The 25520-nt window shown below is 51.2% G+C and overlaps 1 protein-coding gene and 1 long non-coding RNA gene across 3 annotated transcripts; both read left to right on the forward strand.

Moving 5' to 3' along the window:
• Positions 1-10474: 10474 nt before the first annotated feature.
• Positions 10475-25342, forward strand: LOC133075694 (uncharacterized). Of its 2 annotated transcripts, none has more exons than XR_009697391.1 (5): positions 10475-10730; positions 12062-12144; positions 12949-13093; positions 22644-22742; positions 22956-25342. It is a non-coding gene; the product is annotated as an uncharacterized LOC133075694 (long non-coding RNA). The 2 variants fall into 2 exon arrangements; XR_009697392.1 differs by lacking the exon at positions 10475-10730 and adding an exon at positions 11587-11637.
• PHETA1 (PH domain containing endocytic trafficking adaptor 1) lies at positions 14938-17753 on the forward strand. The gene has a single exon (XM_061170047.1). It carries the CDS (start codon positions 15014-15016, stop codon positions 15686-15688), a length of 675 nt encoding a protein of 224 aa, XP_061026030.1. The 5' UTR covers positions 14938-15013; the 3' UTR covers positions 15689-17753.
• Positions 25343-25520: the final 178 nt, after the last annotated feature.

The raw sequence follows: 25520 nt of genomic DNA on the forward strand, positions 1-25520 counted from the left end.
GGGCAGAATGCAATGGACTGAATGTTCATGTCCCTCCAAAATGGACTAAGACAGCTGGTGCTGGAGCTTTCCAGGCCTGGGTTTTTATCCCAGCACTACTGTGTTACCTCTAGCAAGAGACTTCCATTTTCTGAGCCTCGGTGTCCCCAGTCTGTAAAATGGGCATCACAGTAGTGGGTAAAGGAAAGTGAAATTGTGTAGGACATTTAGTCCTTAGTGGGCACTCAGTGAATGCTCTGTATCTGATTGTTATCGAGGGATAACTGGATCACACTGGGCTCCTCACCGTTCCTCAAATATACCTTCATGTTCCCACTTCAGAGCCTTTGCACTGGCTATTTCCTCCGCCCAGAATGTCCTTCCACCAGATGTTTCCATCCCTCACTTCATTCACGCCCTGGAGGTCCCTGACCACCAAACCTGGAACAGACCCCTCCCCACTGCTGTCACACTCTATCTCTGGCTCTGCTTCTTTTTCTTGAAGCACCTCATGAGGACACTCAAACAGCTTTGTTGGGCGGCCCACGTGGTGAGGAACTGAGGCCTCCTGCCGACAGCCAGGAAAAAACAGAGACGCCCTGGCAACAGGCATCTGAGTGCACCATCTTGGAAGTGGATCCTCCAACCCCAGTCAAGCCTTCACATGAAGGGAGCTCAAGCCCATGTTTTGACTACAACCTCATGAAAGATCCTGAGCCAGAAACACCCAGCTAAACTGCTCCTAAATTCCTGAAATCACATGAAATAATAAATGTTTACCATCTCAAGCCACTAAGTTGGGGAGTAATTTGTTACATAGCAATAGTAAACTAATACAGAGCTCAAGACAGCTCTAGGGGTGTCCAACCACCACGTTCCCCACCCATCAAGGTCCAGCTGAGGCTGGAAGGTTCAGGAAAGGGCATCCTTGGCCAGAAAAGAATTATGAAACTGGGCCCTTCCTCTTTCCTCCTCGGCTGTCAGAACTCTCAGGGCTAGATTCCTGGGCTGGGGTCTAATCTGCTGAGCCCAGGTGCCTGATGCCATCTACACCCCCTGCTTCCTTGCCAAAGATTTAGTTCCCTTTTCTGTCCTCCCAGTGCTTTCCAGTCTAAAATTGCCCAAAGTCCCTGCCTAAAAAAGGAGTCCAGTTTTTATAATCTGGACTCCTTCTCCAAAAGTGTGTGTCCAGCTGAGACCACCACCGGCAATATTATATCTCTCCAACCCCTCCCCACTGTGAATGGTTTGCTATGAATTTCCCTACTTTTCAGATGATGAATCTGAGGCATAAGACAGTGAAAAAAGCCACACAACTGGCAAGTGATTGAAGCAGCTGGTCTAGACTCAGGTCTATCTGATTGCAGAACCGCAGCTCTTTAACTACCTACTATACCCAAGTAATAATAACGGTGATAGTAAAAACAGAATTAACTATTATGAGAGCAGTATGTGCCAGGCATCATTTTGAGGGCTTTCTATGGGTTTAACGATCCCAGCAAACCATATGGAGAGAATGTTGTTTCCCTCCATCTGACAGAGGAGGAAACTGAGGACGAGAGAGGCGAAGTATCCTAGCCGGTAAGTGGCCCAGCACTGATTTACACTCAGGCTCCAGAATTCAGACCTTGATCAAAATCGTCAGCGCCGGCCCCGCACCCCACGCCCACCCCAAGGACCCCCAGCCCAGGGAGCCGCGAGCCGCCCCCTCTTCCGCCCCGGGAATCTGGTTTCTGAGGGGAAGTGACTCAGTGGCCTGGGGCACCGCAGATAATTATTCACTTCCAATCCCGGTAATTAAAGGTCCTAATGGCTCTGCAGAGGACGTACAACCTAGTTACTCCAGCGATCCCCACCCCTGCCCGGGGATCAGCGTGGGGCGCACGAACTTCCCGGGCACGAGTTTGGCCGGAATCCCAGGCGGCGACCTCACGGGCTGCAGCGAGTTTGCTCGAGGCTCTGGCGCCCCCTGGTGGCCCTGGGTGGTGGAGGGCTGGGGAGCTGCTTCCTGGGCAGCCTTAGGCCCCCCAGTCGAGCTGGTCGTCCACCTCCTGGACCCCCTACGAAGAGTAGCCCCCGCTCGCCGCAACTAGAGAAAGCCCACGCAGCAACGAAGACCCAACGCAGCTAAATAAATAAATAAATAAATAAATTCATAAAAGTAGCATCAAAATGTTAACTAAAGTTACAGACCTCAAAGAATTGAAAACAGGTACTCAAACAGATACTCGTACATGAACGTTCATAGCAGCACTGTTCACAATAGGCAAAAGGTGGAAACAACCCACATGTCCATCAATGGATGAAGGGACAAACAAAATGTGATCTACCCTCAGCCATAAAAAGGAATGAAGTACTGACACATGCTACAGTGTGGATGACCCTTGAAACATTATGCTGAGTGAAAGAAGCCAGACACGAAAGATCATATTGTGATTCCATTTGGATATGATTCCATTTACGTGAAATATCCAGAATAGGTAAATCCATAGAGACAGAAAGCAGATAGGTGGTTGCCAGGGCCTGGGAGAGGGGAAGACATGGAGAGTGACCGCTGATGGGCACTAATGGGCATGGGGTTTCCTTTTCGGGTAATGAGAATGTTTCGGAAGTAGACGGAGGTGGTGGTTACACGACACTGTGAATGGACTACGTGCCACTGAGTTGTACTTTAAGGTGGTTAATTTTATGCTATGTGAATTTCATCTCAATTTTTAAAAAAGTAAAGAAAAAGTGTTAGCTAAAGGAGTGAGGATTTGGAGGGAGTTTGGAGATGTGCCCCTCCTATTTCTCCTGTTCCCCACACACCCCCATCCCCCCAGGCTGGTTTTGACCCCAAAATGGGCTGCTGGAGGCTGGGAAGTTGCTCTCTTACCCCTGTCCTGGCAGAAGCTGGGGATGGTCCCACTCCCACAGAGGATGTACGGGAGTGTGGGCCACTGCCCACCTGCAATCAGCCAGGCTGGCTCCCTGATCCCAGTGAACGTGCTGTGGCCATGTGACCACTCGCCAGCATCCAGTAATTGAGCCTGGCCTCAGGGTGAGCCAAAGGAGCCACAGGAAGCTTGTCCAGCAGGGGCGCTAGAATCAGAAGTGGCCGCAAGGCAAGCAGGTCCTCTCTGGAGAGTAAGACCTTGAGATACATAGAGAGGAGCAGAAAATGGCTAGAGGGTAGGAAGAAAATGGAGCCACAGGGTAGGAGGAACCTTGAGGGCAGAGGCTGCTGGCTAAGGAGGCTGCTGTCCTCTGCTATGAGGGCTATCAGGACCATTAACTACCCAGATTGAAAGGGATTATCTTCAGAGCCTCAGGCTGCCCGTCACTTCCCTTCAGCCACTGGGGAATCAAATCACCTCAGGCTATTCCCAGGCCAAGAGTTGGACTCTGGGGCCAGCTGCCTGGGTGCACCTCTGGGCTCTGCCATGTATGCTGGCTGTGTGACCTCGGGCAAGTTACTTCGCCTCTCTGAGGCAGTGGGAACCACAGGGCCAAGGAGAGGAGGAGATGAGAGGAGAAGAGTAGGGAGGGAAGTGTTTGGCAATACTTTTTAGAAGCAGAAGCAGGGAGCTGAGGGCAGAGGGGTGTGCAGAAAGCAGCTGAGCCCCACACTTCCATTGTCCCCAAGCTGGGCTCCCTTCATTGCTGAGATGGTTTCCTACAATTGGTAGCCATCAGGGTGGCTGCCTGACTTACCCTTGTCATGGTGGTATCAGGTAGCACCTGATTTTCCATGCAATCTCAGTTCAAGATGTTCCCTGGGGCTGATCTTCCTCTCTCACCCCCAATGATTGGTTCAAGGATGGGCAGGTCAACCCACAGACCCAGTGAGAATCAGTTTCAGGCTTGGGCAGAACAGTCTGATAAGAAAATGACTCATTCCATTCTCTTGGAGCTGGGAGGACATGAGCTCAGAGCTTCCAGGGGCCATGTTGCCCGAGAATGAATCCTCTCAGAGCAAAGCAAAACCCAGAGACTGGGAGAAACTGAGTCCTGACGATAATGGCTTTGCACCTAGATCCAGCCATACTGGAAAGCAATTACTCTTAGACTTCTCAGCTATGTGTCAGTTAATTCTCTCTTTGGCTGAAACCTGTTTGTGTGCAGCTTTTAGCCACTTGGCAACTAAGAGAGTCCTTCCAAGCATCTATGGGTCCTTCCAGTAACCATATCACCCACAGGTCCCTCATGGGCCACTCATGCCTGAAATAGGAGACTAGGATATGGTCCTGGGGTTGACTGGAGCACCAGAACATTTCCTATATGCCCTATTTCCCACAATGCCCTATATTTTGATTCCCTTACCCCAAATGACACATTTCCCAGGTAAGGACCTAGTTGTTTTAAAATTTTCTATTACTCAAAGATGTTTGAACTGCCAACCAAAACTTGTGAGCAGGAGAAGGGGATAACACCTAACAATTATTGAGCACTTACTACATGCTGGTGCTGTTCTGTGAGCTTTATATTATTACTCAGAGGGGCAGCAAGGCGTAGACTCAAATTCCAGGCTGCCTGGATTCAAGTCCACTTGCTCATGGTGTGAGTTCAGGCAAGCTATTTCATCTTGCTTTTCAAATTTGTAAAATGGGGATGGTAAAATTGTTCCTATTTCTAAGCATTTTCATGAGAAGCAAAACACACAGCAAGTGCTCAGTAAACATTAGCTATTATTCTTGAAATCCCTCATAACACCTTATGAGATGGGGCACTGTTACTTCTTGTTGTTTACAGATGAGGAAACCAAAGCACAGAGAGGTGAAGTGACTTGCCGAAGATCACACAGCTTGAAAATGGCAGAGTGGGGACTGGAAGCCACTTAAAACATTAAATCCATTAATTTCCAGCTCAAAGCATGGTCACAGGTTGCTTTATGAGTCTGGGGCTTCATAGGACAATGCAAGATCTCCCCCTGCCCTTCTGTAGTCCCGGATGTGGCTCAGGGACCATACCCGTCAGCCTCCTCTCCCTTCAGCCCCACCTGGCCAGAAAACATACAGAAATATACACACTTAATATACATACCAAAGGCAGCCATTCGGGCCTTCTGGGAAGGGGTGTAATTTATGTCTTGGAAGGGGCTATTAGTCCTGTGAGTTTTGCTAGGGCAGTACTGGGATAGGTTTCTTTGGACTTGAACAGGAGGTGGCCAGGTGGTTAGGAATAGGGGCTTTAGAGTCCAATAGGCTTGGGCTGTAGTCCTAGCTCTGCCCCTTCCTGTGTGACCATAAGCACGTCACTCCACTCTCTGAGCCTTGGTTTGAGGATTCAATATGAGGGTCTGTGTAAAATGAACTTGGCCCTGGGCCAGTATGCAATACATCTTGGTTATTAATAAGGAACAGGTGAAACTCAGAGGAGGTTTAAATTGCTCCTTTGGGAGAAAGCATTCAGGAACCACCGGGGGATCTGTGGACCTGTGGCAGACAGGAGGGTTTGGGGAGGGGGGATGAGAGGCCCCATAAATGATAGAGGGGAAGAGGAGTCCGCAGTGCCGCCTTTTTTTGTTTTTGGCTGCGCAGCATTCGGTATCTTAGTTCCCTGACCAGGGATTGAACCTGTGCCCCCTGAATTGCAAGTGTGGAGTCTTAACCACTGGACCACCAGGGAAGTCCACAATGCCACCTTTTAAGGCAGGGCTCTCAAATCCTCCCTTTGATGCTAGGGAATGAGATAGCAAGAAATCCCAGGTCTCCACGCCTTTAGCAAAATTCGTTCATACTCAGGACCCTGGCTCTGGGCTGGTGGTGCACAGGTTTTGTCCCAACAGAGGAGGGGGGCCCTTGAAGTCAGGGGACTCTGGCCCTTCCTATCACTCCCCCTTCCCCATGACCCTCCCAGTGTGTGGCCTGGGCTGACGTGTTTGTGGTGGAGGACAATTTCAGTTCCTTCTTGGGGCTGGTTGGTCCTGCCCACTTCTGGGGTGGGGCAGCCACTGTGGAAGGAAACTCTGCCTCAGACCCTACCTTGGACCACTGTCTTCCCCAGCAGGTGGCGAAGGGGGGGGGGAAGGATCAGTGGAAAGGGTTGGGAGCCCAAGATCTGGATGCAAGATGGCGGGTCCTATGGGCACCTGCCTGGGAGGACCGGTTCAGGCCGAGTCACGTCCCAGTCACCCAGCACCTACTATGTGCCGGACACTGTGCCAGGAGCTGGAGATGCTGCAGTGAACAAAGCAGACAAAATTCCCTGCCCTCAAGGACCTACCTTCTCCTGGTGGGAGGAGGGGGTATCACAGGTTAGGCAGAGCCATCAAACCCAGGTATGCTACCTACAGTTGGTTTCTCCCGGTTCTTCTACCTCATGTACCTTCTCACCTCACCTCATTTCCTCAGCCTCCTGAGAAAAGCCCACAGGTTTCCCTGATCTCACCTCTCCTCTCGCTCTCTTTGCTCCAGCCACACTGGCCTCCTTGATATGTTTCTTGCCTCTGAGCATTTGCATTTGCTGTTCCCTCTGCCAGGAGTGCTTTTCCCTCTGGATATCTGCATGGCTTGTGCCCTTATTTCCTTCAGGTCTTTACTGAAAAGCAGCTTCTCCACGAGGTCTTCCCTGGCCCCTCCTAGCTAAAATGGCAACTCCACCATCCTCATTCACAATTCATATGCTCTTCCCCTGCTTCATTTTTCTCCTTGACTCTTAACTTCACCTAATGTACTGTACAAATGTTGCTTTATATTTTCCCCTCTCTGGTAAGGGAGGGCAGGAGCACTTGTCTGTCATTTTTACAAGATAATTTATTGAGGTGAAATTTACACGACATAAAATTCACCATTTTAAAGTGAACAGTTCAGTGGCATTTAATACTATGTTGTGCAACCATCACCTCTATCTAGTTCCAAAACATTTTCATTGCCCCCAAATATAACGCTGTACCCATTAAGCAGTCACTTCCCATTCTCCCCTCCTCCTAGTCCCTGGCAACAACCCATCTGCTTTCTGTCGCTATGGACTTACCTATTCCGGATAATTCATACATGGAATCACACAGCATATGGTCCTTTTGCAACTGGCTTCTTTCACTTAGCATCATGTTTTCAAGGTCCATCCACATTGTGGCATGCATCAGTAATCCATTCCTTTTTATGGCTGAGTAATTTTCCATTGTATGGATGTACCATGTTTTATTTATTCACTCCTCTGTTGATGGACATTTGGGTTGTTTCCACCTTTTGGCTACTGTGAACGGTGCTGCTATGAACATGCATGTACTTGTCTGTCTTTTTAACTTGTATCCCTGGTGCCTCAGAAAGAGTAGTGCTCAATAAATACTGGTTGAAAGAATGACTGATTGGAGGAAACAAAGGCATCTGACTCAGCAGGGTGGGGTTGGGGGTCATATGCCTTCCCAGAAGGGGCGATGGCTGGGCGAAGGCTTGAAGCACCAGCCCTGGAAGGGGACCAGCACGTGCAAAGGCCCAGAGCATGGTGCATTCTGGGAACAGAGAGAAGCATCTGGCCGAAGCTGAGGGAGTGGGGATAGGAAACCATGCATGAGGAGGCTGGAGGGGGAGGCAGAGACCAGGACTATAGGGCCTTGTCACTCAAGGGGAGGAGTTTGGACTTGCTCCTGAGGCAGTGGGGAGCTATGGAAAGGCTCTGAGCAATGGAGTGCCATGACTTGATTTGACTTAAGTTTTACTAGGATCCCTCAGTGGAGAATGGACTCGGAGGGCACAGAGGTCAGAGTGACAGAAGGGAGACCCGAGAGAGGGCTACTGCCGACATCCTGCTGAGAGAGAGATGGTGGTGGCTTGGGATGGGGAAATGGTGGCTGAGATGGAGAAGTGACAGACTCGAGACATGGTTTGCAGGTAAATCATCAGGATTGGTAATGGTAGCCACAACCCAGTTCTAGTTGTCAAATTCCCCTTTCCAGTCCTTCTGAATCACTGTCCCAAAAGGTGGAAACAACCTAATGTCCATTACAGATGAAAGGATAAACCAAATGTGGTACATCCATACAATGGAATACTATTCAATCATAAAGGAATGAAGTACTGATAAATGCAGTAACACTGATGAACCTTGAAAACATTATGCTAACTAAAAGGAGCCAGACACAAAAGGCCACATATTGTATGATTCCAATTATATGAAATATCCAGAATAGATAAATCCATAAAGATAGAAAGTAGACTGGTGGTCGCCAGGGGCTGGCAAGAGGGGAGAACGGGCAGTGACTGCTAATGGATGTGGGGTTGTACTTTGGAGTGACAGACACGTTTTGGAACCAGGTAAAGCTGGTTGTTGTTCAAAATTGTCAATGTATCAAATGGTACTTGAATCGTTCATTTTATTTTATTTTTTGCTGGTGACTTTTAAAATTGGGGAGCTGTATCTTTTTTTCTTTATTTTCAGCTTTGTTGAGGTGTAATTGGCAAATAAAATTGTAAGGTATTTGAAGTATACACTGTGATGATTTGAAATACATACACATCAAGAAAGGATTCCTCCCATCTAGTTAACTAACATCCATCACCTCCCACATTTGTGTGTGTGTGAGAACATTTAAATTCTACTCTCTCAGCAAATTTCAATCATACAGTACAGTTATCAACTAGTCACCATGTTACACATTATGTTCACTTTAAAATGCTTAATTTTTTTTTAATGAGAATTTCACCTCAATTAAAAAAATAAATGATAAGGACTCCAAAAAAAAAAAAAAAAAGAAAAGATGCCAGGCTCTTGATCTCAGATTTCTGCCTTTTTTGCCCCTGTCAACCCTTGCTTCTAGCATAAGGGGCTCTGAGAACCAAGACTCATAGACTTCTGGGAAAATTTCCCCACACCAAGGCCCAAATGCCCATGTGCCTGACATTTTCCTTATCTGGCGAACATCCAGATTTGGGGAAATTCCAGTTTGCCTTTCCTGTCCAAGAAATTATGGCACCATCAGGTACAGCTGGATCCAGGGGCTCAGATGATATCAGATATCATCATGTATCTGTCTCTCCCTATGCCATGGGTCTTGGCCCTACTTGCCTCTGTCCTGGCTTCACTATCAGGCAGGCTCTAGAATTCAACCACTTCTCTCCACCTCCACTGCCCCCACTCTGCTCTTAGCCACTATCATCACTCACCTGGCCTACTGCAAGAGCCTCCTCCCTGGTCTCCTGGCCTCTACCCTTGCTCCCTACAGTCCATTCTCCCCACAGCAGCCAGGAACCGCGTTGAACCTAAGACAGAGCATGTCCCTCCTCTGCTCAAAACCCTCCCATGACTCTCCATTCCTCTCAGAGTAAAAGCAAAATCTTTTCCACGATCCACAAGGCTCTAAGCAACCTGGCTTTGCCAATCATCTCTAACCTCATTTCCTACTATTCTTCCACTTGGTTGATCGGCACCAGCCCCACTGGCCTCCTCCCTGTTCTACAAATATGCTCAGATGGTCCCACCTCAGGGCCTTTGCACTTGCTGTTCCCTCTGCCTGGGACATCCTTCTCCCAGATATCAACATGGCTCCCTCCCTCACTTCCTTCAGGTCTCTGCTCCTCAGAGAAGCTTTCTCTGACCACCTTGTCTAAAATTGCACTCACAGTCTTTCTATCCCACTACCATGGATTATAGTCTTCCTAGAGAGAATCACTTCTAGATCTCATCTTATTTGTTTGTTGATTGACTCAAGGACAGCACCTGGCACAGTGCCTGGCACACATAGGCGCTTAGTGAGAGGCTGTAGAATGAATAGATCATCCTGGTCTGTCCTGTTTCTCTCCTGCTCTCAGGCCAGGACTGGACAGTGATTGAGTCCTGGAAGGTGGTGGGGACGAGATAGCAAGAGCAGGAAGTAAAGACAGCTCTAGGGAGGTGGAACTGTGTTATTTTGGATAGAACAAAATGAACAGCAATTCCTGTTTATTGAGAGCATCTACTGTGTGCCATGCACTTTATATACTATGATTGTCTTTGTTTGACAGATGAGGAAACAGAGGGCTAGAGAAGTGGATTGATTTCTTTAAGGCCTCACAGTGATTAAATGTGACTTACTGGAACTTGAACCCAAGCCCGCCCAACTCCAGAACTTTCCCTCTTCACCTGGGGCCAGGGGTAGGGTTGCCAGGAATCCTGTCCATATAGAACAGTCCTGTATTGACTTTGTCATGACGCCTGAAATGTCCTGTATTCATCTTTTTTCAATGAATCACACGTTTTCAGCAGAGTTATTTTTCAAATTTAGCTGGGCGTTAAATTTGCTAAATCTGGCAACCCTAGCCAGGGAGGAGCTCGAACTCCAAACCTAGAGCTTGCTTCAGCGAGTGGTCTCGCCCAGGACCCCGATGCTTTTTCTGGACGAATTCGCCCCCTATACCTACCCCTGAGAGCGCGTTGAGTCTCCGGGATCTAATCTTCTTTCCCCCGAATAGGACACTGGGAATTCCTAAACCGGTTGCTGTTCCTTTAAGAGTGGTTTCGAGGGCGGGCCCACAGGGTGTGGCGAATCCGGGGGTGGGTCGGGGCGGGGTTGTCCAATCCGGGAGCGGGGTACGAAAGCGGGGGCGGCTCCGGCTCGGGCTGGTTGGGAAGGGTTAAAGAGGCGAGTTTGTGGGTCGCCGACGGTCCGGCTGCCCCCGCCTCCTTCCGTCTGATCTGCGCTCTCCCGCGGCTGCGCCGGCTCGGCCGCCCGGGAGACAAAGCACCGCCGCTGCCGCCGCCGCAACCGAACAGGTCCCGGGCCATGGCCGGGCCGCTCCCCGGCTCCGCGTCTCCCGTCCCGCCACTGCTGCCGTCACCCTAGGCCGCGCCGTGAGGTAAGGCCGGACTGGCGGGGGGACCTTCGGGCTGACCTGCGAGGGTATGCGGGACCGGGCTCGGGCCGCCATGGGCCTCGGGGTCCCCCAGCCGTCTGGAGAGATCTCTGCTGGGGATATGTCCATTTGCGATTCCACGCCAGTGGTACTTTTCCCATCAGGGACCCCAGCTCCAGGAGGCGAACTTGGCCGATGACCCTCCAGCCCCATAAAAGATCGCCGCCGCTGCGGGAACTCTGAGGACTAAAGCTCCACTTGGCTCCCACATTCTGCCGTTGACCACCTCATCCAGGGCTCTGGGGGTCCTTTAAGGAACACACCACACACAAAAGGATAGAGGGCAGCTAGGAGCAATGGCCTGGGATGGCGGTCCTGGCTTCCTTGTGGCCCCTGCCCAGGGCAGCGCTGGACAGGAACTCTTCAGGGTTCTCAGTACATGTTTTTCTGCCTGTACTTGCCACACCCTCTCCAACATGCCCACTGCTCGGCGACACTTGTGGCAGCTGGATCCAACTCCAGGACCTGTGGTTCTGGCTTCTTTCCTTGAAAAGAGTGGCAAAATGCCATGCCTCAGTTTCCCCAGAGTCCTGGTTTCTGGGCAATCTGTGTCCTTGGAGACCTGGAGCTAATTATTTGCCTTTTTGACAGCTTCTTGACTGAGTGTTCACTACCTGCTCAGCATTTTGCAAAATTTCTCTTCAGGATTAATCTTTTCAATTCCGAGAGGGATGGAATGTTAATATAGATGAGGCTGTGTTCTCAAGGCCCATCCAGCCTGGACTGAAGGAGGCGAATTGGCTCTGGGACCAGAGAGGGGCTGGGTTGGTCCCCGCCAGCTTCCTGCCTGGCCAGGGACTGTTGTATTAGCAGCAGTGCCCACAGCGGACTCTGAACTTCTTGGAAAAGAGTACGAGCAGGGCGAGATAAGCCGGGGACCAGGCCCTCCCAGAGGCTGGAGACTGTGCCCTTGCTGCTTCCTGCCCTCCCCTCCTTTCTTGCTGGGCTGGAGGAGGCAGGGCCGTGGGCAGAGAGGGGTCCTGTGCTGGCTGGTGACCTTGGGCTCAGGGTGGGGTGGCTGCGTGGAGGGGGAGCTGCTGAGTGTGAGGGAAATTGCTCTTCCTTTGGCCTTAATGGGTGGTGAGACTCCAAGATCAGCCCCTTTGGGCTGGTTGCCTAGAGCATGAGATTCTAGGCACAGAATTGTACCTTTGAGCAAGTTACTTAAGCTCTCTGTGTCTCAGTTTCCACATCCATGAATGTGGGATGGGGAAAAGACTCCTCATGGGGCTGTTGAAAGGTTTACGTAGATAACTGTTTGATTCATTCTACAGGTTTTTGAGCACCAACTACATGCCAGGCACTGGAATTCAGACAAAGAACGTCTGCCCTCCTAGAGCAGGCAAAAATGACCCAGGTAATTTCAGGCTGAGGTACGGGAGAGTGACTAGGGGGGTCTCTTGTATACAGAGACCTCCTCCTCCTTGAGGAGGTGATGGTCAAGCTGAAACTGAAGGATGAGGAGTTGGCCTTGTGACGATATGGGGAAGGCATTCCAGGTAGCGGGAACAGCCAGGGCAAAGGCCCCTAGGTGTTTGAGGAACACCAAGGAGGCCAGGGTGGCTGGAGCCGAGTGAGCAAGGGGGAAAGAAATAGGGGAAGGGAACTTGGAAGACATGGGGAAGAATGAATTTTATACTGAGAGAAGTAGGGAGCCATGGGAGGGTTTAGAGTAGGGGAGGGGTGTGATCGGGTTTAGTTTTAATAGGCTCCCTCTGTGGGGAATGGATCCTCTGGGGGGCCAGGGGAGGGGCCTAGGAAGGAGTTATGATCTTACCCTGAACAACATGGACAAGGAACGGGCAACGGTGGAGGAAGGGAGACCAGTGAAGAAGCTACTGTAGCTGTCCAGGCGAGCCACGATGGGGGGCCTAGAATGGAGGTGGCAATGAGCAGAGATTAGGCCACTGATTTGGAAGAGGTGGGGAGGGGATCAAGTGGACTTGATGAGTGATCAGATGTGGAGGTGGGGGGAAACCAAGGGCCTTTTGCCGAGACAGAGAGCACTGAGGGGAGCATTTGGAGAGGCTGAGAAGAACGTCATCAGCTACCCCAGCTAAGCATGTACAATGCCTGGCGCCGTGCTTAGCGCTTCTATGTAGCCACTGTGTCATCGTCACAACAACCCTGACTTAGGTGCTGTTATGATCCCATTTTACAGATGTGGAAGCAGAGGCCCAGAGGGGCTTAAAGCTTGCCCGGGGTCACACAGCCTGGACACTACAGAGCTGACATTTGAACCCAGAGAAGAGCAAGCCGAAACCAGAACTGAGCAGAGGGCAGGGAAGTGAGCAGTGGCCTGAGAGGTAGGAGGGAAACGGGGCGAGTAGGGTGGGTGGTTCCTGTGAGAAATGGGGCTGGGGTCCACATGGGAGTTGTTGGGGGGGGTAGGGAGGAATCCCTCCCATTTTGCAGAGAAACTGAGGCTCAGAGAGGGGAGGCCCATGTCTGAAGTCACACAGCTCAGGGATGTAGAGCAGAGATTAAACACCCTGAGTCTTCAGGGGTTGTGGCCTTGGTCAGGTCAGCTGCTAGGTCAGGACAGGCACTAAATCACAGCTCATGTTGCCTCTTCCAGGAAGCCTTTCTTGACTGTGTAGGCTGGTGAGATGAGGTGGATTGGGTTGGGAGCAATTGCCTCCTCCGCCCTGGGTCAGGTTGCCTGTCTGGGCCCCACTGTGGCTAGCTGCTCCCTGGAGAGCCACCACCCATATCTCATTCCTCCAGGTCCTAAGGCACTGCCCAGGTTGGGGAATGAACATTAACTGAGCACCCACTGCATTCCAGTGACTTTATATACTTTCCTTCTTGAACAATGTGGCCAATGTCCTATGTAGAGTGAGATTTTGAAGCAGGAGCACAAGGTACATTTGCAGAGTGGCCATGGAAAACCCAAAGGGAGGGTGTAGCCACCTTGGGGACCCATGTGCCACCTGAGTCCTACCTGGCCAGTGTTTCCTTCATCATATACTCCTTGGAGGAAAGTGGTAAAATCACTGTGGCCAAGTGCATAGAGTTAGATTCCTCTACTTCAAATGGGTGCACAATGCTCTCCCCCCAGCCCCTCCCTATAAGTGTGGGCCAAGCCCTGGGCCCTTTATCTGGATTATTTCCTAACAATCTTTTCTGCCACTGTGACTGCATCACCCACCTCTCCCCTTCCTCACTCTGCTCCAGCCTCACCAACCTCCTCAAGCACACTAGCAGGTTCCTACCTCAGGGCCTTGCACTTGCTATTCCCTCTGCTTGGCATGTCCCAGGGGCTCCCTCCCTCACCTCCTTCAGGTCTCTGCTCAAATGTCACCTTCTCAGTACAGCCTTTCTTGACACCGACCCCCCCCCCACCACCGCCTTTAAAATCAAACACTCCTTTTGTCCTTAACACTCCTTACCCCCTCCCTGTCTTATATTTTCCAGACCACTTAAGACCATCTGGCCAATCTGTTAAAGCACAGATAACGTACTTTATCTGTTTGTTAACTGTCTGCTCCCTTCACCTCTCACTAGCACGTCAGCACCAAGAGGGCAGCAACCCTCTCCATCTTGTTTACTGCTAGTGCCTAGAACAGTGCCTGGAACACAGCAGGTGCTTAATAAATGTTTGATGAATGAAGTCCCTACAGTCCTCTGAAATAGGTTCTGTTCATCCCTGTTTCATGGACCCGCAAATCAAAGCTAAGTTATGAAATCAGCAGAACTGGAACCTGACCACAAAAGGTCAGCTGGTCTGGAACCTGGGGATGATGGAAACAGCAGCGGCTGAAATGAGGCCTGGGTTTGAGTTTCAGCTCAGCCCAACTTGCTTTTTGGCCTTGGGCCAGTGACTAACCTCTCTGAACTTTGTTTCCCCATCTGTCAAACGGGGGTAACGCTAGTCCCTGCCACCTAAGGTTTGTTTTGCGATTAAATGAGTTAATATATATAAAATGCTTGGCATGCCCTAGGAATCCTCAACATTATTTGGGGGAGGTAGGACAGCAGGAGAGTTACCAGCCTGGCTTCTGGGGCCAGTCAGACCCGGGTTCGAGTCCTGGCTGTGCTCCTGAAGAGTTGTGTGAGTCTGGGCAGGCTGCTTCTGGTCCTTGAGCCTCAGTTTCCTCATCTGTGAAACGGGGGTGATGAGTGCTTTGGCAGCCGAGGGTGGTGTGAGATCACCCGAGGCGGTGGCTGCGTGAATAACCGCCGCCCCGGTGGGGACAGGTCCCGAGCCCCCAGGCCCCGCCGCCATGAAGCTGAACGAGCGCAGCCTGGCCTTCTACGCCACCTGCGACGCCCCGGCCGACAACGCGGGCTTCCTGTACAAGAAGGGCGGCCGGCATGCGGCCTACCACCGCCGCTGGTTTGTGCTGCGCGGCAACATGCTCTTCTACTTCGAGGACGCGGCCAGCCGTGAGCCCGTGGGCGTCATCATCCTGGAGGGCTGCACCGTGGAGCTGGTGGAGGCGGCCGAGGAGTTCGCCTTCGCCGTGCGCTTCGCTGGGGCCCGGGCCCGCACCTACGTGCTGGCGGCCGAGAGCCAGGCCGCCATGGAGGGCTGGGTGAAGGCGCTGTCGCGGGCCAGCTTCGACTACCTGCGGCTGGTGGTGCGCGAGCTGGAGCAGCAGCTGGCGGCCGTGCGCGCAGGCGGCGGCCCAGTCCCGCCCCGCCAACCCCGCGCGCTCCCGCCCAAAGAGAACGGCTGTGCCGTGTGGAGCGCGGAGACGCCCGTCGCCCCCGCCCCCGCCGGCGCCGCCCCCAGCCCCCGGCCCGGCCCTGAGCCCCCGCCACTGCCGCCCCGCCGGCGGGCCTCGGCGCCCAACGGGCCTCTCGACTCGGCCTCCTTCGCCCAGCTGCACGAGTGGTACGGGCAGGAGGTCAGGGCGCTGAGGAGCCAGTGGCTCCGCAGCCAGGCCCAGCCCTGAGGATGGGGCTGAGGGCCGGAACCAAGGGGAAGCGGTCAAGGGCAGCCCTGAGGTCAGCACTGGCCCTGGTTCTGGTGCCACTCCAGCCCCAGGCCCTGCTGTGACAGGCCCAGCCCTGAGACACGGGGACCTGGCCCTGAGGGCAGTCGCAGTCGGGCTGAGCCCGGAGGTCCCTGCCTGGTCTGCTCTCGGGGACTCAGGCTCTGAGAAGATGCTGGGTTCTGAGGGGTGCTTTGGGACCTCTGTCATTCAGAGAAAGCCCAGCCGTGAGGAGGCCATCGTGCCTGATCCTCAGGAGAATCCAGGCCCTGGGTGATCCTCAAGCAGCCGGAGGGCGGGTTTTGTGGGAACTGTAGCCCCCAACCCAGCCCTGCAGGTGCCTCGGTCGCCTGCCTCGAATCACCTAGCAGAGGCGTGTTGCTGGCAACAGGCCTCCACTGGGGCAGCTGGGACCTGTGAGGATCTGTGGCCTGGAAGGCACATGCCCAGTCAGCACTGGTCCAGAGGCTCCAGACTGGGCCTCGCGCGGACGGGAGGCCGGGCTGTGCTACACCGCACCTGGGCCTGACCCTCTGGCTCCAAGGCCCGCCGGAGGAGCTGCCTGCCTGCCGGCCGCCGGCTGCCTCCATAAGCGTGGGCTTTCCTGTGTGCCCAGCACCATGAGATGGCCTGGTCCCCGGGGCTCCCGGCCCGGAGTGAGGCCGAGGCAGGACTTTCCCCCGGGGCCTCAGCCAGGCCTCGAGGTGGTGCTCCTGGGACAGTAGCGGCCCTCTGGCCTTGGGCCATGTCTGTGTTCCTGTGGCAGCTCTCACGCTCTCCCAACACTCCTTAACCACATCCTCTGTCTCTTCCCGAAGCCAGCTCTCCCACCCCCAGCCTGGGCCGGGGCCTCTCGGGAGCTCGCCTGACCTTGTCCAGGCCTGGGCTGGGCAGCTGTGGCCTGAGCTGACTTTCCAGCAGGTTCCCCTCGGGAGGAGGGGCCATGAGCTGACTCACAGCCCAGAAAGGGCCCAGGTGCCAATCTGATAGGGGCAAAGAAGCAGCTGCAAAGCCGTATTTGGCTTCCAGAACCCTCTCCCTCCATCGCAGCCCCTCTCTGAGCTCACAGACTCAGCCCCCTTCTCGCCCACGATATTCCAAGAGGGAGACCAGGTCTCGCTTTGCTTCGAGACCAACTTCTGTTTTTCACTCACTACAGTGGCCATTCTTCATCCAGGGAGAATCTCGGGGGGCTGGGACACCCCCAGCCCTCAAGCTGGGTCATGTTTACAGTCCTCAGTGCCCCCAAAGTGGGACCCCCTGAGGACACCCCTGCCCTAATCTTTACTTCCCCTGAGGCTCCCTCTTGGTGACAGACAGACTCGGCCCTTAGCCCCTTCCTGCTGCCTTTGGAGTCCTTGGGGCTTGGGGAAGAATGGGGGGCTGTCTGTGTGTCTGGAATCACCAGCTCACTGCTGGCTCAGTTGACTGGAGCTTCAGTTTTAATTTAAATACTTAGGGTGTTTTTTTTCCTAGCAACAAAGCTTGGTGTTTTCACTGCTTTTGTTTCTTGTTGGCTGGTGGGAAGGGATAGGGTGCCCTGGTTCTGGGTTTGGCCAGTGAGGGAGGGGGGGATAGTTGGCACTGCCCCCAGGGAGAGGGCAAGGAGCCTTGGCTGGAGACAAAGGAACCTCAAGAATCTCACCTGGTTCTTTGCCTTCTCCCTGGCAAGCCCTGCTCTCCTGCAGGTGCTCTGGGGGTCTTGGTACGCTTTCCATGCCCCTCTTCCTCAAGTCCTCAGTGGTGGGGATGGGGATGGCAGCTCTTGTCCATAGGCTTTGGGTCTCAGGGGGTGTTAGGAACTGCCCAGTACCCATGTCCTGGCCAGACCTAGATGGTGTGGTGAGGTGTTGGCCCCAGTCCTGGTGTAGGTTTACAAGCACTAAAGGTACAATCTCCCCCCACCCACCCCCAAAGCACAACCTGCGGTCAGGCTGCCTCCGGAGTTGGGCAGGGGAGAGATATCAGGCAGCCTGGGAGAGGGCTATAAAGGCTAAAATAAAATAAACAAAGGTTTGTCAAGTAATGGCTGGTTATATCATTCTTTTCCCCCCATCAAAGTCCTGGATTGATTTGCCTGGCAGAGCCAGGAGCAGGCCCTACAAGAGAAGTGACTAGAGTGTGCTGAGTGCTCCCTGGCTGATGCTCTGTCAGGCACATTCTTACAACCTCTTATGGCAGATACTGGCCCCCTTTTACAGATGAGGAAACTGAGGCTCAGAGAGGTTAAGAAATCTGCCAAGTTCACACAGCTGAAAAGTGTCAAGAGCAGGGACGTAAACCTCTGGAATCCTGTGGAAAAAGGCAGAGTCTTTGAGAGGAATATGAGGAAATGGAGTCCCAAAGTTCCTTTTCAGGGGGGGGAGAGAAGGCAGGGGTAAAGGTGAGGATAAAAAGTCAAATGTGGGCTGAAGGCCTGACACTTGGGAGGGATGCCAAAGGGAAAAGCCAAAATTTGGCTCTTCTCACTGATCAGTTCCTGGTGGCTGCCTCCGGGCCTGGAGTGCGGAGGATTCCGGCACCAATGCTAGTTCAGAGGGAAATATCCTGTGATTGATTAGTGATGTCTGCTGTGAGCAAAGGGCGGATGGTGGCAGTATTTATGCTGTATATCTGTTATCTCAGACTCAAGTGTGTTTGCTGGGCTAATGGAGGATTTACAGATGGGAAGGGGCTGGCCCAAGGTCATCTAGTATGATAGACTAGGCCCTAGGTCCTCTTGATGTGGATCCAGAGCTTGGTCACATGTCTCTTGCCAGCCTGGAAAAGTCATGCACATTCAGGAAAATGTGGCTTAGGATGAGCAACCTACAGTCCTCGGTCTGCAGAACAAGTTCAAAGAGCAAGAAAAATACTAAGGTCAGGGAATCATGCTACTCGTGAGCAACCAGTACATGCTGAGTAATTCCTTCCACCTCTCCTGGGACCACAGCTGACAGACGGGGTTGGGGAAGTGCCTCCCCACATAGGCTGAGTCAGGGTGCTGCCCGTGGCATTTGTGACTGCGGCCACTGCGAGGCCTGAGGCACAGAATGGGGGAAATAGCCGGAGAGGCAGCCCCAAGAGGGAGGGTCACAGGTGAGCCCTCACCTGCCCGGCTTCTTACGAATGAAACGGGGAGGGGTGACAAGTCAGTCAGTACCTCAGTGGTGTGCACCCACCTGCTAACAGTGTTTCCTCTTGACCCCGGGGAGGTGTTCGGGGCATGAGCCTAAGGAAGACCACAACATCCCAGGAGTGTGACAAAGTTGAGGAAGTTGTCTTCACTTGAACAGTGTTTGGAGGATACTGTATGTGTTCAGAAGGAATATTCTGAGAAGCCACTTGGGGTAGGGGGTGAGAACCTCAAGGAGGGCAATTAGGCCAGAAGTTATGGGCTCACTGCCCAACATCCTTCCACGCTAAATGATTAGTCAAATTCTATCAGTTGTGCTACTCCCATTTGACATTCAGGGACTGGCTAAACTTGACCTGCTAAAGAATGGCTGTGTGTTGGGGGTGGGTGAAATGAGTGAAGGGGGTCAACTGTATGGTGATGGATGACAACTAGATTTGTGGTGGTGATCACTTTTAGTGTATATAGATGTGGAATTATTAATGCTGTGCACCTGAAACTTATATTTAAAAAAAAGATATATACAGGGAATTCCCCAGTGGTCCAGGGGTTGGGACTCTGTGTGTTCAGTGCCGAGGGCCCGGGTTCCATTCCTGGTCAGGGAACTAGGATCCTGCAAGCTGCAGCCAAAAAAAAAAAAAAAAAAAAAAATATATATATATATATATATATATAAAAAGAGTGAAAGGGTGTTCCTGCTTCTAAAAAGAGACACAATGAAGAGCTCTGGGAGTAAGTTATGTCTGAAGCCTGGAGCCATGGTAGCCATCTTGTGATCATGAAGTAGGCCACGTTAAGGAAAATATCCCCTGCTGAGTTTAGCACACACTTGAAAATATCCTTGACCTGCTGAATCAATGGACCTGAGAACCTGCCCTTCTTCTGGAAGTCTTGTTGTTTGAGGTAATAAATGTGTAAAGCTTTGAGGGGGACTTTTTTTGTTATTTGCAGTCAGAGGCTTCCTAACGGATAAGCTTGAGTGACTGCAGCTGTTCCCTTTAAGAAGCATGGCTCTGGGTAGCCAGCCACAGACAGGGCTGTTGTCAGCTCACTGGGGTGAAGGTTAGGGCTAGAGTGGGATTCTGTAGCACAGTAGAAGGGCCACTGTTTTCCTCATCCTTTCCATGGATGCCTTCCTCTCTCCTCTTCTGAGTGGACAAATATTGAAAGAAGAGCACTCTCTGCCTCCCCCACTTGTGGCTCAGTATCTTGTATGTTCCTCAACAGGGCTGTTTTGTCTCTACTCTGGCTAGATCTGGAGCCAACTGTCCACTCCCCCCTCACCCAATCCCTCCCCAGATCACCTTACCTCACCTTACACAAACTTTGTTATGGAAAAGGCCCTGTTACTTGTCCCAACTTCTAAAATCGCAGCATTCAAAATAACTCTTCCACGGCGGTAAAACGATAAACCGCTTAAGCCCAGCTGCAGGTTTTGCATTTTCTGTTGAGGACTGGGCCCATGAACTGTTTTTCACTCAGGGTTTCAAAACAGTTGCCCACTCCCGACAGAGGGGTCAGAGCTGCCTCGGCTTGGTCTACCCGTGCTTGGGGCCGTGGCTCTGTCTGTTCTTGCCAGGTGCAGCTCTGAAAGCACTTGGGCACCGGGGCTGCTGCCACTGCCCTCTCTTCATTGTTCAGGGGCACTATGGTCATTGTTTCTCTAGTTATGGGGCCAAGAAATCCTGGGGTGGCGCAAGTAGGCCCCCTAGACTGCAGCTCCTTGAGAGCAGGGACAGGTCTGCCTCCCATGTGCCCCCAAGGCCTGGCACAGTGCCCGGCACAGGTATGTCAAAAATTGCCTCCTGTGCCCATTCAGCTCACGTGATTCTACCCTCCCTGACCACAGCTGCTTGGGCAGGAGTTGGTCCCGAGACACAAGCTGAGCCAATCAGGGTCCAGGGAATTTTGAATCGGCGGGGAGTGAGTGTTGGGGGGGTGTATGGATGGACAGACTAAGTTGGGTATGAGGCGGCCTTAGAGAGAGAACAAATGGCTCAAGATAGACTGCAGTGTTCCGAAGCCTGGTTGAATTTCCTGCCTTTGGGTTTCACAAGGTTTACTCTGGATCTTCCCAATAAACTGTTTGCACATCTTTAAGTGGATCACAATTTCTTTCAACCCAACAGTTACCGACTACACCAAGACACCCAGTGAATGTTTGTTCTGTACTCCTATGCTCTTCTGTTTCACCAGCATACTTCGTAGGGCCTGGCACACACAGTGAGGCCAAACAAAGCAAAATGAATTAGAACTGCCTCCCATTTACTGAGACCTATGATGTCTGAGTCAACTGGCGGGGGGGTAGTTCTTAAAATGCAGATTCCTGGGCTCTGGCTCCAGGAATTTTGGTCAGGAGGTTGGAGCAGGACCCAGGAATCTGCATTTTGAGTAGGAAACAAGGGATTTTAGAACCATAGCTTAAGAAATGCTAATTTAATCTTCAAAGAAACTTATAAGGCAGTGTGGTAGCCAGCCTCCCTGATGATCCTTGCCTTCTGGGGTACACACCCTTGTGAAGTCCCTTCCCACACTGAATAACGGCAAAGCTGTGTAGCCAAGAGGTTACTGTGGAAGCGACAGTGAGGCTTCCAAATCTAGGTTATAGAAGACACCACAGCCTCTGCCTTGCTCACTCTTAGCTGCCATGTTGTAAGGACGCTCAAGCAGCCCCGTGGAGAAGGCCACTTGCAGAGGAACTGAAATGCGCAGCCAACAGCCAGCACCTGCTCACCCACCATCTGAGTGTGCCTTCTTGGGAGTGGATTCTCCAGCCCCAGAACAGCCTTCAGATGACTGTAGCCATGGCTGACAGCTTAACTGTAACCTCATGAGAGACCAAGAAGCCAGAGCCACCCAGTCAAGCCACTCCCAAATTCCTGACCCACAGAGATTGTGAGATAAACGTTTATTGTTTTAAGCCACTAAGTTTTGGGTTGTTATGCAGTAATAGACAACAAATACAGGTAGATACTATTATGATCATGTCCATTTTACAGATAAGGGAACTGAATCTCATTAAAGGGTCCTCAGGTTACCTAATAGTAGAGAGTCAAACCCAGGCCAGGATGAGTTCAAAGCCATTGTTTTAAATAACTATACCCTAGGGGGCTCGAGAAGGTCACAGACCATTAAAGAGATCAACTGTTTTATCCCTCTCATTGTTGGCCAAGGTAGGGTGGTCCCTGCCCCGTCTCTACTGCTCTGGGGTTTGGAGAGGTGGCTCCAGCCTCCTGGGTACCTGCAAAGCAATACACACCCTGTGCTTTAGCTATGGAGCTCTGGCCTTTAGAGTGATTTCTAGGATAGTCATGCCAGCAGTCATGGGCCAGTCAGCCAGGTGAGGTCTGGCTTTTTCATTCACCAGGAGATGATGGGAGGTGAGGCTGCTGGCCCGATGCGAGCAGCTTAATTAGGAAGAAAAGGAGGGCAGGGGTGGGAAGCAAGGACCGCAGAAGCCTGAGGTCAGGGCCTGCACTGGGAGTGGGCCTGGCCACTCTCCTTTGGTCTGCCATCTCCTCAGGCACATGGAACCTCCTAACCTCCTGGAAGTGCAAGTCTGACCACAGCAACCCCCTGCCTCATACCACCCATGGCTCCCCAGTGCCCTCAGGAGAAAGGCCTATTTCCCACCATGCCCCAGGGGGCTTCAGGATCTAGCCCTTGTCCCTCTTCCTCCCTCCACCTCAAATTCTAGCCTCCTTTGGATTTGTTTCCCCATGTCCTTGTCCCTGTCCCATGTCTTGCCATCTATTCCTTCTGCTCTCCTCTTATGCTTCTCTAAATCCTATTGTCTTTCAGGTGTCAGCTGAGATGCCCCCTCCTCCAGGAAGCCTTCCGGGATCCCCCTATTCACGCTCTTGGGGTGTTTCCACCATTGAAGCACTGAGCACACAGCAGGTACTCAATCTATACTTATTACCTGGATGAACAGTCGCCAAATTGCCCCCAGCTCAGCTCTCTCCTCCCTTCTGTTCCCTGATCTAAACCTGCCTCTGCCTGTAAGGCCTTCCCTGCCTTCTCATTCCTCTCTGGTCTCTCTACTCTTGCTCTTCCATGGTCCCTAGTTCAGAATTCCACATTTCTGTGTTTTTGCTGCATTTTCCACTTCAGATGGACAGCGACTGCAGACACAATGTCAACACCAAAGCTAATGGTCCAGAGGGAGCGTTGGTTCCCAGAGCCCAGGGGGCACCTACTTCTACAGGCTCTTAGGTGGCTTGTGTGTGTCAGATGAGGCTTCCTCCTCCACTCCTGCCCCCACCTACAACCCGCGGCCACATCCTGAGGATTTCTGACTTCTGACCTCCGGAGCTGCAAATCAAGTGTCCAAAGGGCCTGTCTTTGGCTTTACTTTGGAGCAATTAGTTATCCTAACCAAGGAGGAGGTCACTCATCATTTCATTCCCGCCGCAAGGACGTGTGGAAAAACTGGGGTGATCAGAAGGTTTCCAGACAAAGAGGAAAGGTCTGTCTTGGGATGCCACGTGCCCTTGGCTCACGGGTGAATAATGTTTAATGCCACTTAGGGAACTCTCTTGACATTATTGGTCAAGAAAAAAAAAACCTCCTGCAGCTTGATACACAGAGAGACTCACCATCACGGGTTGAAGGAACCCAACCCCAACTCATGAAAACAGTAATACTGAACCCTTATGTGCCACACACTGTCTTATGTGTTTTACATGCATCATCATTCCTGATAATGACCCTTTGAGTTGGCTGCTGTGATACCCCCATTTTACAGATGGGGAGACCGAGGCCCTAGTTATACAGCTGGGAAAGGGGCGCTGCTGTGTTGGTCACCAGAAAGCCCCTCTTGGCATTTTTCCATCAGGAGTCTAGAGGCACCCACCACTCACACACTCCACTGAGGTGGGCACAGCTTGTAAACTGGCTGGTCTTAGGGCCACGGCCTGTGGCCCCCGATTGGGGCAGGGCACAATCTCAGCTCCTCAGATCTAGACCCCAGAGTCTAACCAGCTTCCACCTGCTGCAATGAGTGGAAGGTGTATTCCAATCCTTCCATCTTCCTTTGTTGGAGCCCACAGCACAATCACCAACCAAGATGTCCACAGGACCTGGGCAGGTGGTGCAGGTGCAGACAGAGGCAAATCATGGGCACGTGTCCTAACGGGGAGGGCCACTCCTCAGCTAGCTGCTGTCATGTTGGAATTTGGGCCCTGTGTGGCCAGATCTTATTGTTTTCCAGTGAAGCCAGTAATCGTGAGTTTTAATGAAATTAGAACATTCTTTAACACCATACACAAAAATAAACTCAAAATGGATTAAAGACCTAAATGTAAGGCTGGATACTATAAAACTCTTAGAGAGAACACTCTTTGACATAATCGCAGCAATATCTTTTTCGATTCATCTCCTGGAGTAATGGAAATTAAAAAAAAAATAAACAAATGGGACCGAATTAAACTCAAATGCTTTTGCACAGCAAAGGAAACTATAAACAAGACAAAAAGACAACCCTCAGAATAGGAGAAAATATTTGCAAACGAAGCAACTGACAAAGGATTAATCTCCAAAATATACAAACAACTCATGCAGCTCAATATCAAAAAAACAAACAACCCGATCAAAAAATGGGCAGAAGACCTAAATAGACATTTCTCCAAGGAAGACATACAGATGGCCAAGAGGCACATGAAAAGATGCTCAACATCGCTAATTATTACAGAAATGTAACTCAAAACTACAATGAGATATCACCTCACGCCAGTCAGAATGGCCATCATCCAAAAGTCTACAAACAATAAATGCTGGAGAGGGTGTGGAGAAAAGGGAACCCTCCTACACCGCTGGTGGTAATGTAAATTCGTACAGCCACCATGGAGAACAGTATGAAGGTTCCTTAAGAAACTAAAAATAGAGCTACCACATGATCTAGCCCACTCCTGGACATATATCCAGTGAAAAACATGGTTCGAAAGGATACATGTACCCCAGTGTTCACTGCAGCGCTGCTTACAATAGCCAAGACATGGAAGCAACCTAAATGTCCATTGACAGATGAATGGATAAAGAAGATGTGGTACATATATACAATGGAATATTACTCAGCCTTAAAAAAGAATGAAATGATGCCATTTGCAGCAACATGGATGGACCTGGAGATGATCATACTAAGTGAAGTCAGACAGAGAAAGACATATCATATAACATCGCTTATATGCGGAATCTAAAAAATTGATACAATTGAACTCATTTACAAAACAGAAACAGACTCATAGACATAGAGAACGAACTTACGAACTTACGGTTACCAGAGGGGGAAGGATGGGGGGGAGGGGTAGATTGGGAGTTTGGGATTGACATGTACACACTGCATATTTAAAATAGATAACCAACAAGGACCTATTGTATAGCACAGGGAACTCTGCTCTGTAATAACCTACATGGGAAAAGAATTTGAAAAAGAATAGATACACGTACATGTATAACTGAATCACTTTGCTGTACACCTGAAACTAACACAACATTGTTAATCAACTGTACTCCAATATTAAATAAAAATAAAAAAAGAATATATTAATACAAAAAAATCGCGATTTTTATGTGACAAGCCCCCATATTTTCATGGTGGCAAATGAATTTAAAAACCAGTTTTTAAAAATACCGTTTCGTAAAACACCTGAGGGCCAGATCTGACCCCCAATTTGTACC

Source organism: Eubalaena glacialis, chromosome 15 (assembly GCF_028564815.1).
Source record: "Eubalaena glacialis isolate mEubGla1 chromosome 15, mEubGla1.1.hap2.+ XY, whole genome shotgun sequence".
Lineage (NCBI taxonomy): Eukaryota > Metazoa > Chordata > Mammalia > Artiodactyla > Balaenidae > Eubalaena > Eubalaena glacialis.

Excerpts from the sequence above, each read along its gene's own strand:
- PHETA1 (XM_061170047.1), top strand. The coding sequence starts at position 15,014 with ATGAAGCTGAACGAGCGCAGCCTGGCCTTCTACGCCACCTGCGACGCC.